Genomic DNA, 17,485 nt, shown 5'->3' on the forward strand with positions numbered 1-17,485 from the left:
TCATCTGACCCGGAAATCAACCTGAAGAGGCGAAGGGTGTAGGCAGTCTTCGATATCAACGGGGTGAACTTCCCAGCTCCTGGAGTTTGATTTGCATACTTTGACACAGAGTCACGCTGTACCCATATTCTGATGTAAGACTTCTTACTTGGGTAGTCGATGGGAGAGAAGGCTCCCACTAGTGCTAAACAATCATCGTGGTTGCGCTTGCTGCTCCACTCGGAAAACTGAACAGGGAGATGCTGGCTGTATTGCTCTCGTATATACTGAAACAGCTTTTCAGCCTGAGCATTGGCCTCATCAACGTCAGTGTAAGGGCGTGATATAATCTCGGCGGCCGTTATATCATCCTCGTTTTGCTCGCTAAACCATCCCTTCTGGAATACAGAGTATTCAAAGTACGGCTGTGCATTATCCGAAATCGTAAGGGGAGAGAGTATGATGCCAGTGGCTGACTGCTCTAGTGTAAACAATGCTTGTTCTGAGGGAGCCATGGCTGTAGTAGAGGGGTCATTTACATATGCACAAGCAGGCGCTTCAGGTCTGCTCTGTGGTTTTTGCGGCGAGTTGAGAGACGCAGGTCGAGAGAATGGTGACTTATGGCCAGAATTCGGCGTACTCACCGTTGGAGCCCCACCAAGGTTACCAGCTGATGCAATGGCCTGTCGTGGTGTATTTAGAGATGGTTGAGTATTGGTCATAGGTTGATTTGAAGATTGATTGACAACGCTTGTTTCAGCCCTTCTGACAAGTGCCGATAGACTATATTTATCTGGTATGGCTGGCTCACATCTTGGTGCTGCAGTAGATACCTTCAGTTGTTGACCCCGAGGATGGTTGACCGCCATTGACGATAGCTTGTTGGTTGTATTCGCTGGTGTCCCACTGCTAGTGAATCGCGATCCTGGTAGAGATATCACTGGCGGTGGGACAAGTGCAAGAGACTGTTCAGAAGTTATGACTGGCTTCTTGAGGTGCGCGATGTTGCCAATAGGTCCACCCGCGATATCTTCAGACTTTCGCTTCTGAGTCAGTTGCATACTAGACGCGTGTCCGGGCTTCGCCGTCCCACCAACCGTCTGGTTCTTCGATAGTAGTCCTCCAGGAGCTAACCCCGAAATCTGTTTCTTGTATTGAGGGCTGACTGGATTAGGTCTCGAACCATGAGAGCTAGCCGACGTCTGAAAAGAACTTGGCAGCTGCCTCGCTGAAGGTTGTGCTGGCTGTCTGAAAAAGGGATTATGTAGAAGTTGACCCTCCGCCTTAGCAGACCCATTTCGAGATTCGATCAGCAATGAAGGTCCAGTTCCGTTCTTCTGGGTCGTTCGCGATAGCAATGTTGACGGCATGCTAATATTATCGATTTGCTTGTCTCTGATGGTACCGAGAGGTGAAGCTAAGTAAGGCGAGGGCCCTACATTCATCATAGTTTTCCCGGCAGCCGGGTCTGGATTCATGGGTGCATTAGCTTGTGGTCTGGTAACAGTCACTGTTCGACTCTCAGGCCGCTGCTTAAGGAGAGAGCTGACATCCTTGCTGCGGCCGAGAAGGGTGTTCAGGCGAGACTTGTTGAGCAGTTTGGTTGGTACAGAGGCTCCGTTGGACTTCGTGTTACGACCATCTAATGTTAGCCGTTGATTTGGCGGCTGTGTCGCTGGGATTGAGTCGTTGTCTTCTCCATCATAGTCATGATCTTCAGCCCCGCTCTCATCGCTGTCTAAGACGAAACCTCCCTTCAGCTTTGGTCGCTTTCTGTCTCGCTCTGGAGCTGTTGGTGACATGGGCCGTTTATTTACTGGTGGCCCGCCTGTTCTGATGGGTTTGCCAACCCCAAATGTAGGGTTTGGCTTCATTCTTGTTGATGAAAGGCTGTCCGGAAGCTTCAACGATAGTGATAGAGTTCTGGACGTGGGCTTGCGGTTTCAGGTGATGTGAGTGCTGACCTCCTCAAGCGCTGTGAGGACTTTGCTCGGGATGATCGTTTAAACTGTCGCTGAAGATCCTAAGTTCTAACTCGCGCGTACTGGCTAGGTTTACCAATCTTACGTGCCGAGCAAGTCGGCTTTACGAGGTCTGCGATTTCTAGCCGAGTCCCTCTGCCGAGCGTAAGGGCACTCGTTCTCAGCTTCTTCTTTGCCAATTTTAGAGTAAGTTCATCGCTGAGAAGATTTAGGTGAACTATTAGCAATCGCAGCCTGTATATTCTTCATCGAATCCGAAGTCGTCAGATGAGATTTGCTGGTTCAATCACCTAGGACGTGAATACGCGCTAACCTCAGCACCCGTCGAGATGATCGATGAACGAAGTGAGAGAAGCTTCTACGGGAGCACTTCTAGGATTCTAGGCCTTATAACTTTAGCCACATTTCGCTGTCGCTTATACTGCGTTTGCAGTCATCTCTTACAACGCCTAATCCCTTATGCCAAGGCAAGTCAATATTACAAGCGGTACTCGCAGTGGAGATCTGTCCGGCAAAAGCTGTTATTATGGAGTTAATAACAGTAAAATAGTGAGTAGGAAAAGAGAAGGCTTTGCAATATTCGGTTCATGGTCGTCGCGCGCTATGGGAGCGATGAGATGCTGCATCGTTCCGCTATGCTGGTGATGGTTTCTGGCCAGGGTTGGGACCATAAGTAGAGATCCGGAAGTTTTTCCAGCGCGAAAGCTATTTTCTGAAATATTCTCCTACATCTTTGGGAGTCAGCAGAATTGTGTTGACCTGATGTCGAAGAAATGTAGTCGACGTTGGGGGTATTCTGCTTAGTAATCATGTGACCCACATTCCCTTTCCTCACCTCAAATTTTGGGGTCCACATGCTGTCAACCTAACCACTGAAGAGCCGATCCTAAGCTATGGCGGAAAATCTACTTACCTCAAGTGCACCGGTTCCAGATAAAGTACTGCGGGATCTGGCCAGAAATGTCGCGAAGGCTCTCCCTAACTTCGTAGAAAGAGACCCCACCAGTGGTGTGAAGTAAGGATGCAAAGTCCGTGAATTTTAGGTTGAGGTATTGGACATTGCTGACGCTAAGTTAGAGAATTACACGCGATTATTTCTCCCGTATTGGAAACGGCAGATTTACCAGATTTAGAATCTAGCCATCGGGCAGCTGCGTCGAACGCGCTGTGTGCGATTATTGAGAAATGTCAAGCAACCGGCATTGATTACGTCCATAATGCTCTCTTAGACGATTCTATTTGGTTTCGATTGTTCAACATTTACCTTCAGAGATCCGACGATGCCAAAGGCAAGTCCATGAGGCAGTTGCTCTTAGTTCTCGCGACTGTCGTGGCGAAAGATCAGAGCAATCGTGCATTCCAGCTTCGGAAACAGGCTACAATCACGTTTCTAGATATTATTTGTCAGCGGCAAGACCGTCTCAAAGTCAAACCAGCTCTTCAAGGTCTCGCGCACTTCCTCCTCCGAGATGTGGTCTCCATTGCGCAACTCGTCGAATTGTTCGGCGATTTACAACAGCGTTATTCGATCGAGAAAACGAATGTTGCAACCCCAAAAAGTATTTTCAGGGCCTTTTTGGCATGGATAGTTCATCACGATACCGCGCTTTCAGCAGGCCATCTGATAAGGAACTTCCTTCTTCAAGCTCGTCGCCTACCTACAGCTGGGCCGCAAAGCCATGACACCGCCTTCTTACCGTTGTGGATTGAGCCAGTTGTGCAGACTCTACAAAAATGGCCCGATCGGATACAGGAGTTCAAGACACACGTGTTTCCTCATTGCTTTCTTCCCAATATCGACGAGTACATACATTTCCTATCTTATTTGCATTTTGATAAGCATGTACAACCGAAAGGCACGCTACCTGATCAACTAAGCGCGTCGAATCCTCTTCCGAGTGGACTCAATGAACCTGAAGAGTTCAATATCCTGCTGGCAGCATTCGAAACCGGGAAAGAGTTAAGCATAATACGGGATATCGGTAAGTTTACAGACGCACAGGGTTCTTGCAATAGCTCAACAAACTTACTTTATATAGACCATCGAACGTGCGAAAATGTCGAAATCCACGACGGGGCTGTTCATATACCGGACATCGTTTTTGGTGGATGGATGTCACACCCCGAACCCGAAGTCCGACTCGCGGGAATGTTCCTTTCAGTATACTCAGCGTCTGTGACAAGACCCTTCACCGGCGGGGTTTTCAAGTCATTACAGCGCAACCTCGTTCATATGCACACGGACACAGACGCCAACTTTCGTCGAGGAGTCCACGGGTGTACACAGAAACTCTTCGATCGCTTGAGAGCCAGTACGGCCACTCTCGCTAAGGGAACATCTAAGCGTAGCACTTCGATTGAGAGCCGACTTCCTTTCCCCAAGAACTACTCCAGTTATGGAACGCTGTCCAGAAAGAACTCGCGACAAGATCCGCTCACCGAGGCTTTAGCTTTTGTAGTTTGGTACATGCGATTTCTGGAATGGGAAATGCGGTCAACTGCGTCTTATCAAAGGCGTGTTACTGCATTACGAACACTGACCATCGTACTGCGTTCCGGGGTGGACTCTGGAGTGCCGCAAACTCACCTTTCCAAGTCAGCACAGGGGCAACTAAACTGGGCGCATAGTCTTCAGATCGCAAACCCAAAATTGATTCGGGTCCTGTTCGATCTCATCTTAGATCCTTTCGACGACATCAGGGATTCAGCCATATCAGTCCTGCAACTGTGTTTGATTGCTCTACCGCAGGCTCAAAAGGATGCGGTGTTGGCAACAATTCCTCGCTTCATGTCTAGAGCGGAGACCGCCATGCTCCGCACCGGCCGAGCTGATCAGGCAGATGGAGTCGCTCGAGCCTACGGCTTGATTTTCTCATTAGCCGGCGAAGGCCGGATGGACTTGCACGGCACACAGCTTTCTTCCAAGCTGGCAGTTTTTGAGCATCTGAAAAGACAGCTGGATAGCACCCTCGATATAGCTCACAACAATCTGTCTGAGGCTGTTAACGGTCGTCCTGTCCATGGCATCTATGCTGCATTCAGGTACATCGTTGACCAACACGACTTCTACGCAGGCTTGTCAAGCGCCCCTACAGAAACGCTTGAAATGTGGAAGCAGTTACATAAAGATGTTTTGGGGAGTATCGAGTTGCTCTGGTCTTATGTTTACCATGTCCTCTGTGCCGACGCGCCAGAGGGCCTAATTCCGGACGAAATGGAGGATGAGACTAGTCTCGATACTAAGGAGATCTTGAGCTATTCGTGGAGAGGTCTCAAGGAAGCGAGGTACGGTATTCTTGCTCATCCGTGAAAGCCATGCTCATCATCGTAGTACACTTCTCCGGACTGTCATTACCACAGGGCCAATAGGTCATGACGACGGCAGTATCATCACTCCTGAGCTATTTGAGAAGCTTGGTCGACTTTGTTTCGTTCAACTACTGGAGCTTCGCCATCGCGGTGCGTTCTCGACTGTCTCTCAAACATTTGCAGCGTTTTGCCGCCGTTGCGTGTCGTCAAATATCCCTCTACTTCGTGCTCTACCAGAAACATGGTATCAGGTACGAAAATCTAACATTATTAATGTCGCATAACTAAACGGCTTAGGAAACTCTTGAGTCTATTCAAGAAAAGGCAGGCGCTATCACTCGGAGATCTGCAGGCATCCCGGCGCTCATGTCGGGCATTTTGGCTGCGGAACCTCAAGTGGGAAGCAAGCTCTTCCCCCGCGCCATGAGGGACCTCGTCACCGAAGCTTCGGTTGAAGCAAAGAGTGAAAATATTGAGGAAAGCCGTCTGCCTCAAGTTCATGCCCTCAACTGCATCAAAGAAATCTTTACAACCTCGAAACTTAGTGTGGCTTCGGAGCCATACATCGGACAGGCCCTTGAACTTGCCGCAAAGACCCTCAACTCGAATATGTGAGCAAGCAAATATACAACTGTATAGGAGACACACTAACTCTATCTGGAGATGGCCTATCCGAAATTGTAGCTTGATGCTCTTCAAAGCATTGATCGAGAGACTGCTTGGTAGTGACGAAGCGCAAGACTGGAAAGAAAATGAACGAACAAAGACGTCACGCTTCTCATTCGACAACTACCCGAGCCTAGTAAATATCCTATCTGATCTTCTAGATCCAAGTGGGCCTCTGAAGCAGTCAATTGAAAGCACGCCCGACAGCAGTTCGCCGCTTGATCTACACGGAGCCGAAGGAGTCTTTCCAGCCCTCCAGATCCTACGACAAGCACGACCCCCGGAAGCTAATCTTGGTTCGATTCTAGCATCTGTAGAAAAGATTCTCGAAAGCCCACATTGGCATCTACGAGATATGGCAGCAAGGACAGTCGTATCTTTGAAGTCTATACCTGAGCTGTACAGCGCTGGATTGTCGTTGCTTGGTAACCTGCCGAAGTCACACAATAACCAACATGGAAGGCTACTTGCGGTTAAATTCATGTTCAGGAAGCTATTGCAGGATCCTGCTCAACTCGGTAAGTACATTGCACATTTCTTATACCAATCAATGCCGTCCACTGACTACTCGTAGCCTTGAAGGATTTTGCCACCTTAATGGAGGAGCTGAGTAACTTTGCCCATCAATGGTTCGTCGTGAGCAATTGTCCTTTCATCAGATCTACCTTTCTCGATATTGTAGGTCTCTGTGGAAAGACCATGCTCCAAAGGAAAGACACCCTCTCAATATTGCATGCTTGGGAGGGGCTCACAGCGTCTATTTCTATAGGCCCACAATACGCGCTCGGCTCCAGTCGCAAGAACGGCGAGGCGTTATTCAGGGCGTCGTTGGCACAAGTGTTCTTCATCGATCGCATCATCGTCCGGGACCACTTCCTCAGCTTCATGGTATCAAAGGAACATCAAAGCATTGGCAACGCGCTGATACTGCTCGCAACTGAGGACCCTGATACCTGCTGCGCGGCTCTGGAGACTCTTGGAGCTGCCATTCAGATACGGCCTTCCAACGAGCTAACGTTACCGTGCACGCTCATATTAGCTCACATACATCGAATTGTTCTGGACGCTACAGATCTAGAGGTGATCTCCAAAGCGCAAGCCGTGCTGACAGGCGGCATCGCTGATAATCATATGAAGAGAGACTTTTTCTCCTTAGTCACCAAAGAGCAAGTCCTCATCACCCTCGACAAACTGGAGATCCAGTGCCTAGACGGGCCACCATCCAACGCGCAGAGCGCCTTATATCTTTTGAGTTTCTTCCTCGACTTTGCCTTCCACGCCTACCAAGATCAACGACGGCTAGTCCTCAAGTCTACCGCACGCTACATCCGCCTTCTCCGCATGACAATTATAGACACGAACCCTTTCGACACGCGATTCGCAGCCGTGCAGTCCATTCGCGCACTCGAGCACATCTGGACCGCAAGCACGGCATCCAAGTCCACTGGGCCACTCCTCCTCGGTCTGAGCTTTGTCTTATACGACATGCTCAACGACGACGACGACGAAATAAGAGACGTTGCCGCCGTCGCCGTAACGGACCTCCTCCGTGCCCAGGGCTCCCCACAAGCTAAACACACGGTACCCATCCTCACCACGCATCGTCTCGCTACCTTCCTATCTTCCACCCAATTCACTACATGCCGCATACCCCTCATCACCCAATCTCTCCACCGCTTAACCTGTCCATCCTCTTCCTTTTCTTCACAGAATCCCCTTTTCTCTACTCCCTTCGCAGAACTCTTCGCCCAACACAGCAAACAAGACACATCCCTCTTCGCAACAGAGAAGCAAAACCTCTACAAAGACGACGCCCTCGACGCGCTCTTCTGGACCCGCGTTCTGCGCTCCTTACCCTCGTTCCACGCTACCGCTGTTCCGCTCGCCCTGCACCAAGGCCTAGCAACCTGGGTCCTCGACGGTATCGCGGTACTAACTCAGACTACAAAGGAGACGGAACGCGATGGCGCGTTGGGATGGGCGAGTAAAGCCGAAGTGTTCACGTTGGGCATTCAGGTGATCTGCGCGAGTGAGATACTGTTGGCTTGGAGTGGTAGTATTGATTTGGAAGGGAAAGAGAGTGGGATGGTGAGACGAGAGATTTTGACGGCGCTGAGGGCATTTGCGGATATGGGGGCTGTAGCGGAAGTGCATGGCTTGTGGATCGAGAGGATTGAGCGGGTGTTGGAGAAGGAGGTCCTGGACGCGTTGCGGAGGGTGAAAGGGAGCTTGTTGACGGTGTAGGGTGAGGGGTTGCTGGTACTCAGTTTGGCTTTGTTGGCGCGAGGACAGGATTACGAAAATGTAGGTGACGAGAGCATGTCAGTAGGATTCCGCAACAGTATGGTCTGCTGGGCTGCTTATCAATTGTTGAAATTAGAGTAATCACACATCTATAAGCGCGCTTAGTTGTACAACGCAGTTCCCTCAATCCATCGACTCTCATCTTCGGAGGAACAAGTGCATGGCAGGACTTTCCTGAAACTGTTTACTTACGCTTCCATACTTTGCCTGCCACGCAAAGAAGTACAACAGTGCCGCCAATGGCTGTCCAACAAGGCAAAAACTAATCCAAAAGATCATGTTTCCTGCAACCTTGCCTTGTATCCACTTGACCTTCTGAATCACATCGGTGAGCGCGATCATTGGTATCTGGAACATCATGCCCGCAAAGGCAACGCCAATAATGTTATGTGTTGGCACACCGACAAGAAGCTCATGCAGGATGCCAGAGAAGAAGAATACGAAGATCTGGGCCAGAGCAGGTGGCCAGCCACGGCCGACAAGTGGGCTGTATATGTGTCGCCGCATAAAGTTTGTAACTGGCTTGTTCCAGGTGGTCCAGTAGGTGCGGATACTGCTCACATTCCACCAGTCGCCGTAGAACTCTCGATCGCCAAAACGCATAACCTCGGCAAGAGCGTTGAGGGCAGACTGGAACAGGGCGAAGAAGCCACAGAGCCAGCAGAAGACGGAGATGGTGGACAGCTTCATAACGCGCTCCACGATGGATGTGAAGTTGAGCGTGAGAATCTTGTCCAACGAATTCTGGAGCAATGGCGCAGCATATTGGGCGGAGGCAATCCAGATGACGATGCTGAGACCTGCGAGCTCGGCTAGACGCTTGAAGACAAAGCCCCACCGTATCGTATCGGTACGCGGGTAGACGGGCTGGTAGACTAGTGTCGGTGCCCACCAGAAGTAGCACAAGTTCTTCATGTTGATGTTCTGCGGGTATGGGCAGGTCTTGTACAATGCAGGGAGTGGGTCAGCCTGCTTCGGATGCAGGTAGGCGTGACGAAGGTCGCGGTTCGTCAGGGCGTACGAGGCGCACTTGAGGAAGACGATGACGGCGTGGAACTCGCATAGCGTACCGATACCCGGGTGGTAGATGTCGTAGTAGACGTACTTGGTTGCAATGTAGAGATTGGCAACGGCATTGACGCTGTGGAAGAAAGCGACAATGTACCAGGTCGAGTTGAAGCTTCGCAGTGCAGCCGCATATGCAGCGGGTGTGTCCTCATCCCTCTGCTTTGATATGCGCGTGTATGCTCTGTCTGCTTGCCATGCTGCGGCCAGCTCGATCAAGTACGTGACGAACAAATGGGCGGGAACGAGGAGGTAGAGCAGCAGGCCGGTGATGACGTCGGAGCGTCGATAGTCGTGGCAACTGATGCATATCAACACGCCATACTAGTCGTGTTAGCATTGGAAGTGCGAGCGAATGAAGTCAGGAGAAGTTACCTTTTGCAAGTTGACAATCATCAATCGCAAATTGGATACAACTGCTCTCATTAGCCTCGTGCGGGCGTAGCCGGTAGCGAGGAATGCGTACTGAGCACCAGGATCATGAGATTCCTAAAGCCCACAAAACTGGGGGAGCTCTCTGCATCGTGGCTCAGGCAAGAGGTGCGGGTGACCGAGTGTGTGGCAAAGACATGTCGGTATTTGGTATCTCGAATGCGCTTGGTGGTGCCGTTGACTTTCTGCTCCGTTGTGGTGCCTCGGTATCGAGAGAGGCCAGCCTGTGGGACGTCAAATGCAGTGCCGGTCGCCATTTGGGTGATTGTTGCCATGGTTAGGCGTAGAGACAAGGCCGAGGTCCTCGATGCACTGTACAGCGCTCAATTGGGCCTGGGAAGCTATATGTAGGGCCTTGAGACGGTGGTTGTGGAGGAGGAATCGCTTGACACTCGAAAGCGGCGACGGGGGGACGGAAGCAGCTACGGATACTCGGCCATCCCCTCTGGGCGGAAGAGGAGCATATGCAATAGGGCCATGCTGTCGTCCTGCTACTGCAACTTGTTGGGAGATACGAGGGCTTTCCGCTTTCTGTTGAATCGCCCCCTCGAGCGGGGGTCAGCGAGTGCTGCAGCTGTTCATGCATGCACCCGTCGTTGGGTGAAGTGTGGCGTCAACATGCAATGCTGTGGCTGGAAGACGCTCGGGCCCTACCCTTGATGGGTGTTGCGAGTGTGTTGCGACAAAGCAACTTGCATTCACGATAGCTTCGCCATCACGTACGTCCCCAGTGTTGCGCCCTACTAGACGGTCGACTGTGCTGCTCGTCCATGCCAGTAACTTGAACGACGCGTCTGGCAGGAGCCGTCCATCATGGAGCGCGAATACCACCAACGGGACTTTGACGGCCCTCCGCGCCCTCGACCAAAGCGTAGGATAGCTACTCTCTGTATATCTACTATTCTAACCCTCATGTTTAGGCGCGGTAACCGACTATGGCGCGACAACGGTACAATGGATGCGCAATCGGCGCCCGCGATACAAGAACCTCGCCATGCCCGAGGTCGAAAGGCCAAGTGCCAGCTACATTGTGGACATGGAGCCACCCGCAGCGCGACTCGCCAGCGCTGCCGAATCCATACCCGCAAAAGCCGTGCACTCTTCTCTCAACAAAGTCAAGCATCCCATAAATGTTGTCAAGTGGACTCCAGAGGGTCGACGGCTGCTCACCGGCTCAACGAGCGGCGAGTTCACGCTATGGAATGGCATGGGCTTCAACTTTGAGACCATCATGCAGGCACACGAGGCGGCTATCCGCGCTGTCGAGTACACATCGACCGACGATTGGCTGCTTTCGGCCGACCAGACGGGCGTAGTCAAGTACTGGCAGACAAACTTCAACAATGTCAAGGAGATACAGGCGCACACTGAAGCAGTACGAGGCCTCGCTATAGCCCCGACAGACTCCAAATTCGTCACATGCGCCGACGACACCACACTCAAGATCTGGGACTTTGCGTCGAGCACCGAAGAGTCAACGCTGACTGGACACGGCTGGGAGGTAAAGTCGGTCGATTGGCACCCTCACAAAGGACTGCTGGTGTCAGGGTCAAAGGATCACCAAGTCAAGTTTTGGGACCCGCGCACAGGCCGATGTCTCACCACACTTCATGGACATAAGAACCCAATATCAAAAACAATGTTCGAGCCTGTCCAAGGAAACATGCTAGCCACATGCGCCCGTGACCACACAGCACGCATCTTTGATCTCCGAATGATGCGCGACGTTCTCCTGCTTAAGGGGCATGAGAAGGACATCATCACCATGGCCTGGCATCCCATGCATAAGAACCTACTTTCCACGGGTGGCGTTGATGGTAGCATACACCACTACCTCCTCGACGAACAAAACCCACCCGCTGGCGTCCCACCCTCGATATCACCGTACGACGCCGCAGACTCGCAAAACGCCCCAGCTCAAACTATATACCCCGCCCACAGCATGCAATACGCCCACGACTTCACCGTCTGGACGATGGACTGGCACCCACTCGGCCACATCCTTGCATCGGGTTCTAACGACCGCGTCACCCGCTTCTGGACGCGTCCAAGGCCAGGCGACACCAACTACGTCAACGACCGCTATCACATTGGCCAAGCAGCTGCCGAAGCACAGGGAACATACGACCGCGGCCAGGGCAGGCGGCAGAAGATGGAGGAAGAAGAGCAAGAAGCGGAAGACGAAGCGGAGGGGCTCGTGGACCAGAAGCTGCCGTCGAGGCATCCCGGTGCCCCATCTTTCCTGCCACCAGGTCTCTCATTACCAGGCCTCAACGCTGCACCAGATGGCACGTCGAGCGCTTTACCTGGTATCGGCGGTGTACCACATCCGCCTCTACCTCCACCACCAGCAGGATTACCGTTCCACCCACAACTAGGTGCAGGTGGCGGACCCCCCATGCCCTTTTCCGGCATGGATCCCTCGCGGCTCGCGCAACTCATACAGTCAGGCGCTCTACCACCACCTCCTATCCCCCAGGGCCCTCCGCCTCCAAACGCGAACGGAGCACTGCCTTTCCCGCCACCAAACTTCGCTTTCCCACCGCCAGGCATGCCCCCTATGCCCGGGATGCCAGGAATGCCCTCTATACCTGGGATGCCGCCTTTACCACCCGGTATGCCTCCCCCTGGCTTCCCTGGGTTTCCCCCACCGCCTGGAGGGATGACGGGACCGCCGCCGGGTTGGACTCCTCCTCAGCCACAGCAAGTCTTTGGGAATGAGCAGGGCGGGCCTGTTGGTGGAGCAGGTGGTATTAGGAAGAGGATACCACTACCTGACCAACAGGACGCGTTGAAGATGGAGATGAATCAGGGGCGGTATCGGAAGCCGAGATAGTGACTCTGTCTTCGAAGTACCGTTTCAAAATGGGGTGGAAGACTGTAAGATTTGGCGCAGCCAGGTATCGGCGTTGGCAGGTGGGTCAAGCTTGCAGTGTGTGTGTGTGAGTGAGTGTAATATCTGTCAATGAATACCCCATTTCTGTTCATCAGACCAAGTCAAGTTATGTGCATGTTCTTACAGCTCCTTCAACAGCCCAGCATCCACCACGTCCTTTATACACTGCACCTTTGCCACACCAGTCCAATCCTCCTTGCCCTCCCCAACAGCCACACTTACATTATACAACTCATCAAGGAAAGCCGGCACAAACGTCCCCGGGCCCTTGACATCCCCTCTGACCGCCGCCATTTCCGCCGCAATCTCATAATGCAGCACACCCGCGACAGCAGCAAGTAATTTATCCCCCGGACTCGCAGCAATGTAGGCGGAAATGGTAGTCCCCAATGTACACCCACTCCCTGTTATCAACCCGAGATACGCATGCCCGTTGGAAAGCGCATATGTACGCGTCCCGTCGCTGATGAAGTCCGTTGCGCCCGTCATGAGGACTACATTGCGTTCGCGGCGCGCGAGGAGGGAGACTACGTATGCTTTTTCGGGGAGGGAGAAGAGTGCTTTTCCGCTGTCTACGCCGCGCTGTTGACTACTACCAGAACCTTCAGATTGCAGCGTAAGTCCGCTTGCGCGCGCAACTTGCAGGATCTCGCGCTCGTTGCCTTTGATTACGTCGAAGTAGCTCGTCGCCATCAACGATTGCAGTGCATCTCTCCGCACGCTCGTCGCGCCTGCGCCGACGGGATCAAGCACGATGGGACCACCCGCAGCATTGTACGCGGCGATGGCTTGCTTGTAATTCAGCAGACCGTCGGGCGTCACGGTGCCCATGTTTATTACGAGGGCGCCGCCTAGTTTAGACAGGTCCGGTGCTTCGGCGCCGTAGTTTGCCATGATGGGCGATGCGCCGATGGCGAGGGCGACGTTTGCGGCGAAGTTTTGCACGACTAGATTCGTCATGTTGTGGGATAGGGGACTCTTGTCTCGCACGGCTTTTGTGGCCTTGATGGCTTCGGCGAGTAGGTGCGTGACTTCATCTTCGTCCTTTTCGAGCCAGAAGTGTGGTTCGTTGGACGTGGCTTTGAATGGCGGCGGGGATACGAGGAGTTGGAAGAGGTGCTTGGATGCTTCTTTAGGATTTGGCGCGCCGACGATGGCAGATACGATTGCGACGCCATCGATCGTCTTTGGTTTTGAGGCAGTTGGAGAAGGGGCAGAGAGTTGGTAGATGATGCGCTGGAGGTTGGATGCGTTGACGCCGCCTATGCATACTGTCTTTACGGCTTTGGACGCTTCGTCTGCGGTGTCGAGGAATCGTAGGATCTTCCGGATCCCATTGATGCCTATGATGTCTTTTGTGTTCTTCTTCGTGTTTGTGGCGTAGAGAGTTCCAATACCTAGGTAGTCTGCACCCCGCACAACCGCAACTCGGGCTTCCTCGATGGACGATACTGTTGCACCGATGATCTTGTCCTCCCCCAGAATGCGGCGTGCTTCGCTGATGTTCATGTCATCTTGGCCGAGATGCACGCCTTCGCAGCCCACGGCGAGGGCGACGTCGACTCTGTCGTTGATGAGGAGGGGGATGTTGTGTTGTTTGCACTTCTCATGGAGCTTCTTTGCTGTTGAGATGAGGATGCCAGTGTCTGAAGATTTGTCTCTGTATTGGACGATTGTCACGCCTGGGAAGAAGGGCAGTCAGCACCAGAAGTCATTGTTCATCATGAAGTGCAGCATGTGACATCAATTAGATGGGGAGTCATGGATGGGACAACCGACCTCCAAGCAAGGCCTGTTCAACAACCTCGACAAGATCTCTCGAGCCCAGGATGGCTTCTGTCGAGTCAGTCACGAGGTAAAGCGAGTAGTTGACCTGGTCCTTCATGCTGCGATTAGATTGACAAGGTGGTGTACTCGTGAAATGCCTGATGTCATGCTGTGTAGAGATGTTGGCTGTCAAACGAGGCTACCCCACACTTCGAGGCGTCTACTCTTACGACACATTGCAAAACTAGTCGAGCATTGGACACATTTCAGCTACACATGATGCATAGTGGCCAAACGAGAATATACAACCAGGGCTGGCTGCATGGTTCTGGAGTTGGAGACTCCCGCCCAAAATAGAAAATATTCGCTGAACTGTTTCGTAGCACACGCTACAGCAAATCGGCTGGTCCGGCAAGCAGCATCCATGAATGCAATCTCCCTCAAGCATCAGATGATGGTCTAGTAGGCAGGCGTTTGCCTAGGCTAGAAATCTCTTTGACGATCGTCGCGGGCGCAAACTGAAGCGGGCTTCCTTGCCAGTGACCGACCGTGGCAAGAGATGTTGAATCACACGGAAGTTGAAAGAGAAAAAAGAGAACACAGCTACAATCAATCAAGCAATCAATCCCAGCGGCCAGGCTCTGAGGCAATGACACGCAGCGGGGCCGTCATGGGTGTGTGTGGTTTTGGTTGCCTGGACTGCGTGGTGCCGTGGTTCGGTCGCAGTGGCTCGGCAGACTGATTTTTGATCTCCGGGCTGTGGCTACCCTCCACATATAATAATACTCATTGCCCGCAACCTCTTCCTCCTCCCACACACCACCACCCTCGCACAACCCAAACCCATCAGACAAACCCATCCCGCCCACCTTCTCGTGACCGCCACGGGGAACTGCCACAAACAGCCTACACGACGCGCAAATAGCCTGCCCAGTCGCACGCCCGCGACCTACTTAAACCGCCGCCACCTCCGCCCTTAGGCCGCAAGCACCAAACCGTAACCCAGAGTCGTCAACGACAAGTGCGGTATATGTATTCGCGCCAACGTAACGCCTTCCGAGTCGAACCTCCCCCCAAACTGCAAAGATTTCGCTGTACGCGGATACTTAGCAGAACCCACCACCACACCAACGGCTAATACACTGCCCCTCTGACCCCGAGTCACCTATACACACTCCACACAACCCCAGACACTGCCTCTACTGCATGTCTCTTTCGGCCCTCGTCAATATTCTCCATCTCACCTTGCCTGTCCGTCCGCCGCATCAAAAGTAAAAAGAACATTCCAACCTCGCAAATCCAAATACAACCGTCATCATGGCTACCGTCAACATCCGCCGCGACAACCCTGACCCCTTCTATCGCTACAAGATGGAGCGTATCCAGTCTAAGATAGAAGGCAAGGGCAACGGCATCAAGACTGTCATTGTCAACCTGAGCAGCGTCGCTCAGTCCCTCGCCCGCCCACCTGCTCACGTCATCAAGTACTTCGGCTTCGAGCTTGGAGCCCAGACCAACACCAATCCCAATGACGATCGCTGGATCATCAACGGCGCTCATGATGCCAGCAAGCTCCAGGACTACCTCGACGGCTTCATCTCCAAGTTTGTTCTCTGCAAGAAGTGCAAGAACCCCGAGACCGAGGTCCACATCAAAGATGGCCATATCACGCTCGACTGCAAAGCCTGCGGCAAAATCTCTGACGTCGATGCTCGCCTGAAGCTCAGCTCCTTCATCTTGAAGAATGAGCCCAAGAAGGGCAAGAAGGACAAGTCCAGCAAGAAGGCTGAACGCCGTGCTCGCAAGGAGGCCGAAGCCAGGGGCGAGGTTGGCTCGCCCGATGGTGGCAGCCCTGGTGACAGCGCAGATGATAACGGTGACGACGACGGCGCACTCGAGGCTGGAAGTGATGACGAGCTCACTCGCCAGATCCACGACGGCGCCAAGGAGATTGAGGAAGAGGAGGCCAAGGAGGTCGAGTGGTCCATTGACACTTCTGAGGAGGCTATCCGAGCCCGTGCCCAGGAGCTTCCAGAAGACCTCAAGCGTGCTCTTGTGATCGAGGACGATGAGGATGGTGAGGGCGGTTCCAACTACGATGTTTTCGGCAAGTGGATCATCGACACTGCCGCGGAGAAGGGCGGCGTCGACAATCTTGACAATGTCGACATCTACATCAAGGCCAAGGAGCTCAGTATCGAGACGAAGCATCGCACCCTTACCGTCATTCCCCAGACGCTCTTCACTGAGAAGATTGTCAAGCAAATCGATGGCCGTGCTCCCATGCTGAAGAAGCTGATCACGTCGGAGAAGCACGAGAAGGCTTTCCTCGGCGGCACTGAGCGCTTCGTCGGCAACGACAAGCCTGAGCTTGTCGGGCAGATCTCCGCCATCTTGCTCAAGTACTACGAGAACGACCTTGTTTCTGAGGAAGTTCTCAAGTCGTGGTGCGCCCGGGCCAGCAAGAAGTACGTCGATATCAAGACGAGCAAGAGCGTTCGCAAGTCGGCCGAGAAGTTCAAGGAGTGGCTTGAGAACGCCGAGAGCGACGAGGAGGACTCCGAGTAGGCATCTCACAGTATGCCAATGATTGGCTTCGAGTGGGGACTGCTCCAAAAGTTCGCGACTGACCGCCTGTTGAATGCTCCCTATGCTCACTCTGCTTCTTGGCTTTGGTTTTGCTCCTTGATGGCGTGTGGACACCTCTACTCTTGCCTTTACATTCCTGGGACCGAGATAGAAGATGGATGCGTATTCTTCTCTCCACTCTACATAGCCAATAAACTCTGCTCTTATACTATTGCTTGCCGTTCTCTAACATGTTACCATCAAATTAATGTAGCCTATTCATCAATGCTATGCTTCTAGGCTCGTAACCGCGCAGCCCGAGATGCGAAGACATTATGCGTCGCAAACGTGGCGACAAGGCTAGACGCTCCTCCCCATCAAATAGCATCAACAACAATCAGCCCTCCCCCACCCCAAGATGCATCAAAAAGCAAACTCGGGACTCGCCTAGTCTACTCGCTTGGACGTTCCAGAGCATGGGACAGTGACATAGACTTACCTTGGAGGGGTAAGAGGC

General features: G+C 52.7%; 5 protein-coding genes across 5 annotated transcripts; 3 read left to right on the plus strand and 2 right to left on the minus strand.

Annotated features, from left to right (window-relative positions):
- Positions 1-2,854: 2,854 nt before the first annotated feature.
- On the plus strand, positions 2,855-8,180 carry K460DRAFT_279328 (HEAT repeat protein-like protein; the record flags this gene model as incomplete). The annotated part of the gene is made up of 7 exons (XM_040928322.1): positions 2,855-2,976; positions 3,039-3,943; positions 4,001-5,246; positions 5,293-5,521; positions 5,568-5,881; positions 5,934-6,454; positions 6,511-8,180. 7 exons carry the CDS (start codon positions 2,855-2,857, stop codon positions 8,178-8,180), a joined length of 5,007 nt encoding a protein of 1,668 aa, XP_040789878.1.
- A 198-nt stretch (positions 8,181-8,378) lies between these two features.
- On the minus strand, positions 8,379-10,012 carry K460DRAFT_374399 (uncharacterized protein; the record flags this gene model as incomplete). Its single annotated transcript, XM_040934661.1, has 3 exons — positions 8,379-9,629; positions 9,681-9,721; positions 9,772-10,012. 3 exons carry the CDS (start codon positions 10,010-10,012, stop codon positions 8,379-8,381), a joined length of 1,533 nt encoding a protein of 510 aa, XP_040789879.1.
- A 538-nt stretch (positions 10,013-10,550) lies between these two features.
- Positions 10,551-12,573, plus strand: K460DRAFT_402677 (WD40 repeat-like protein; the record flags this gene model as incomplete). Its single annotated transcript, XM_040936551.1, has 2 exons — positions 10,551-10,608; positions 10,658-12,573. The coding sequence occupies 2 exons, from the start codon at positions 10,551-10,553 to the stop codon at positions 12,571-12,573; spliced, it is 1,974 nt and encodes a 657-aa protein (XP_040789880.1).
- Positions 12,574-12,753: 180 nt separating this feature from the next.
- K460DRAFT_280514 (TMP-TENI-domain-containing protein) lies at positions 12,754-14,518 on the minus strand (the record flags this gene model as incomplete). The annotated part of the gene is made up of 2 exons (XM_040928411.1): positions 12,754-14,315; positions 14,413-14,518. The coding sequence occupies 2 exons, from the start codon at positions 14,516-14,518 to the stop codon at positions 12,754-12,756; spliced, it is 1,668 nt and encodes a 555-aa protein (XP_040789881.1).
- A 1,199-nt stretch (positions 14,519-15,717) lies between these two features.
- On the plus strand, positions 15,718-16,968 carry K460DRAFT_374402 (uncharacterized protein; the record flags this gene model as incomplete). Its single annotated transcript, XM_040934662.1, has 1 exon — positions 15,718-16,968. One exon carries the CDS (start codon positions 15,718-15,720, stop codon positions 16,966-16,968), a length of 1,251 nt encoding a protein of 416 aa, XP_040789882.1.
- Positions 16,969-17,485: the final 517 nt, after the last annotated feature.

This window comes from Cucurbitaria berberidis (genome assembly GCF_010015615.1).
Source record: "Cucurbitaria berberidis CBS 394.84 unplaced genomic scaffold K460scaffold_2, whole genome shotgun sequence".
NCBI classification, from domain to species: domain Eukaryota; kingdom Fungi; phylum Ascomycota; class Dothideomycetes; order Pleosporales; family Cucurbitariaceae; genus Cucurbitaria; species Cucurbitaria berberidis.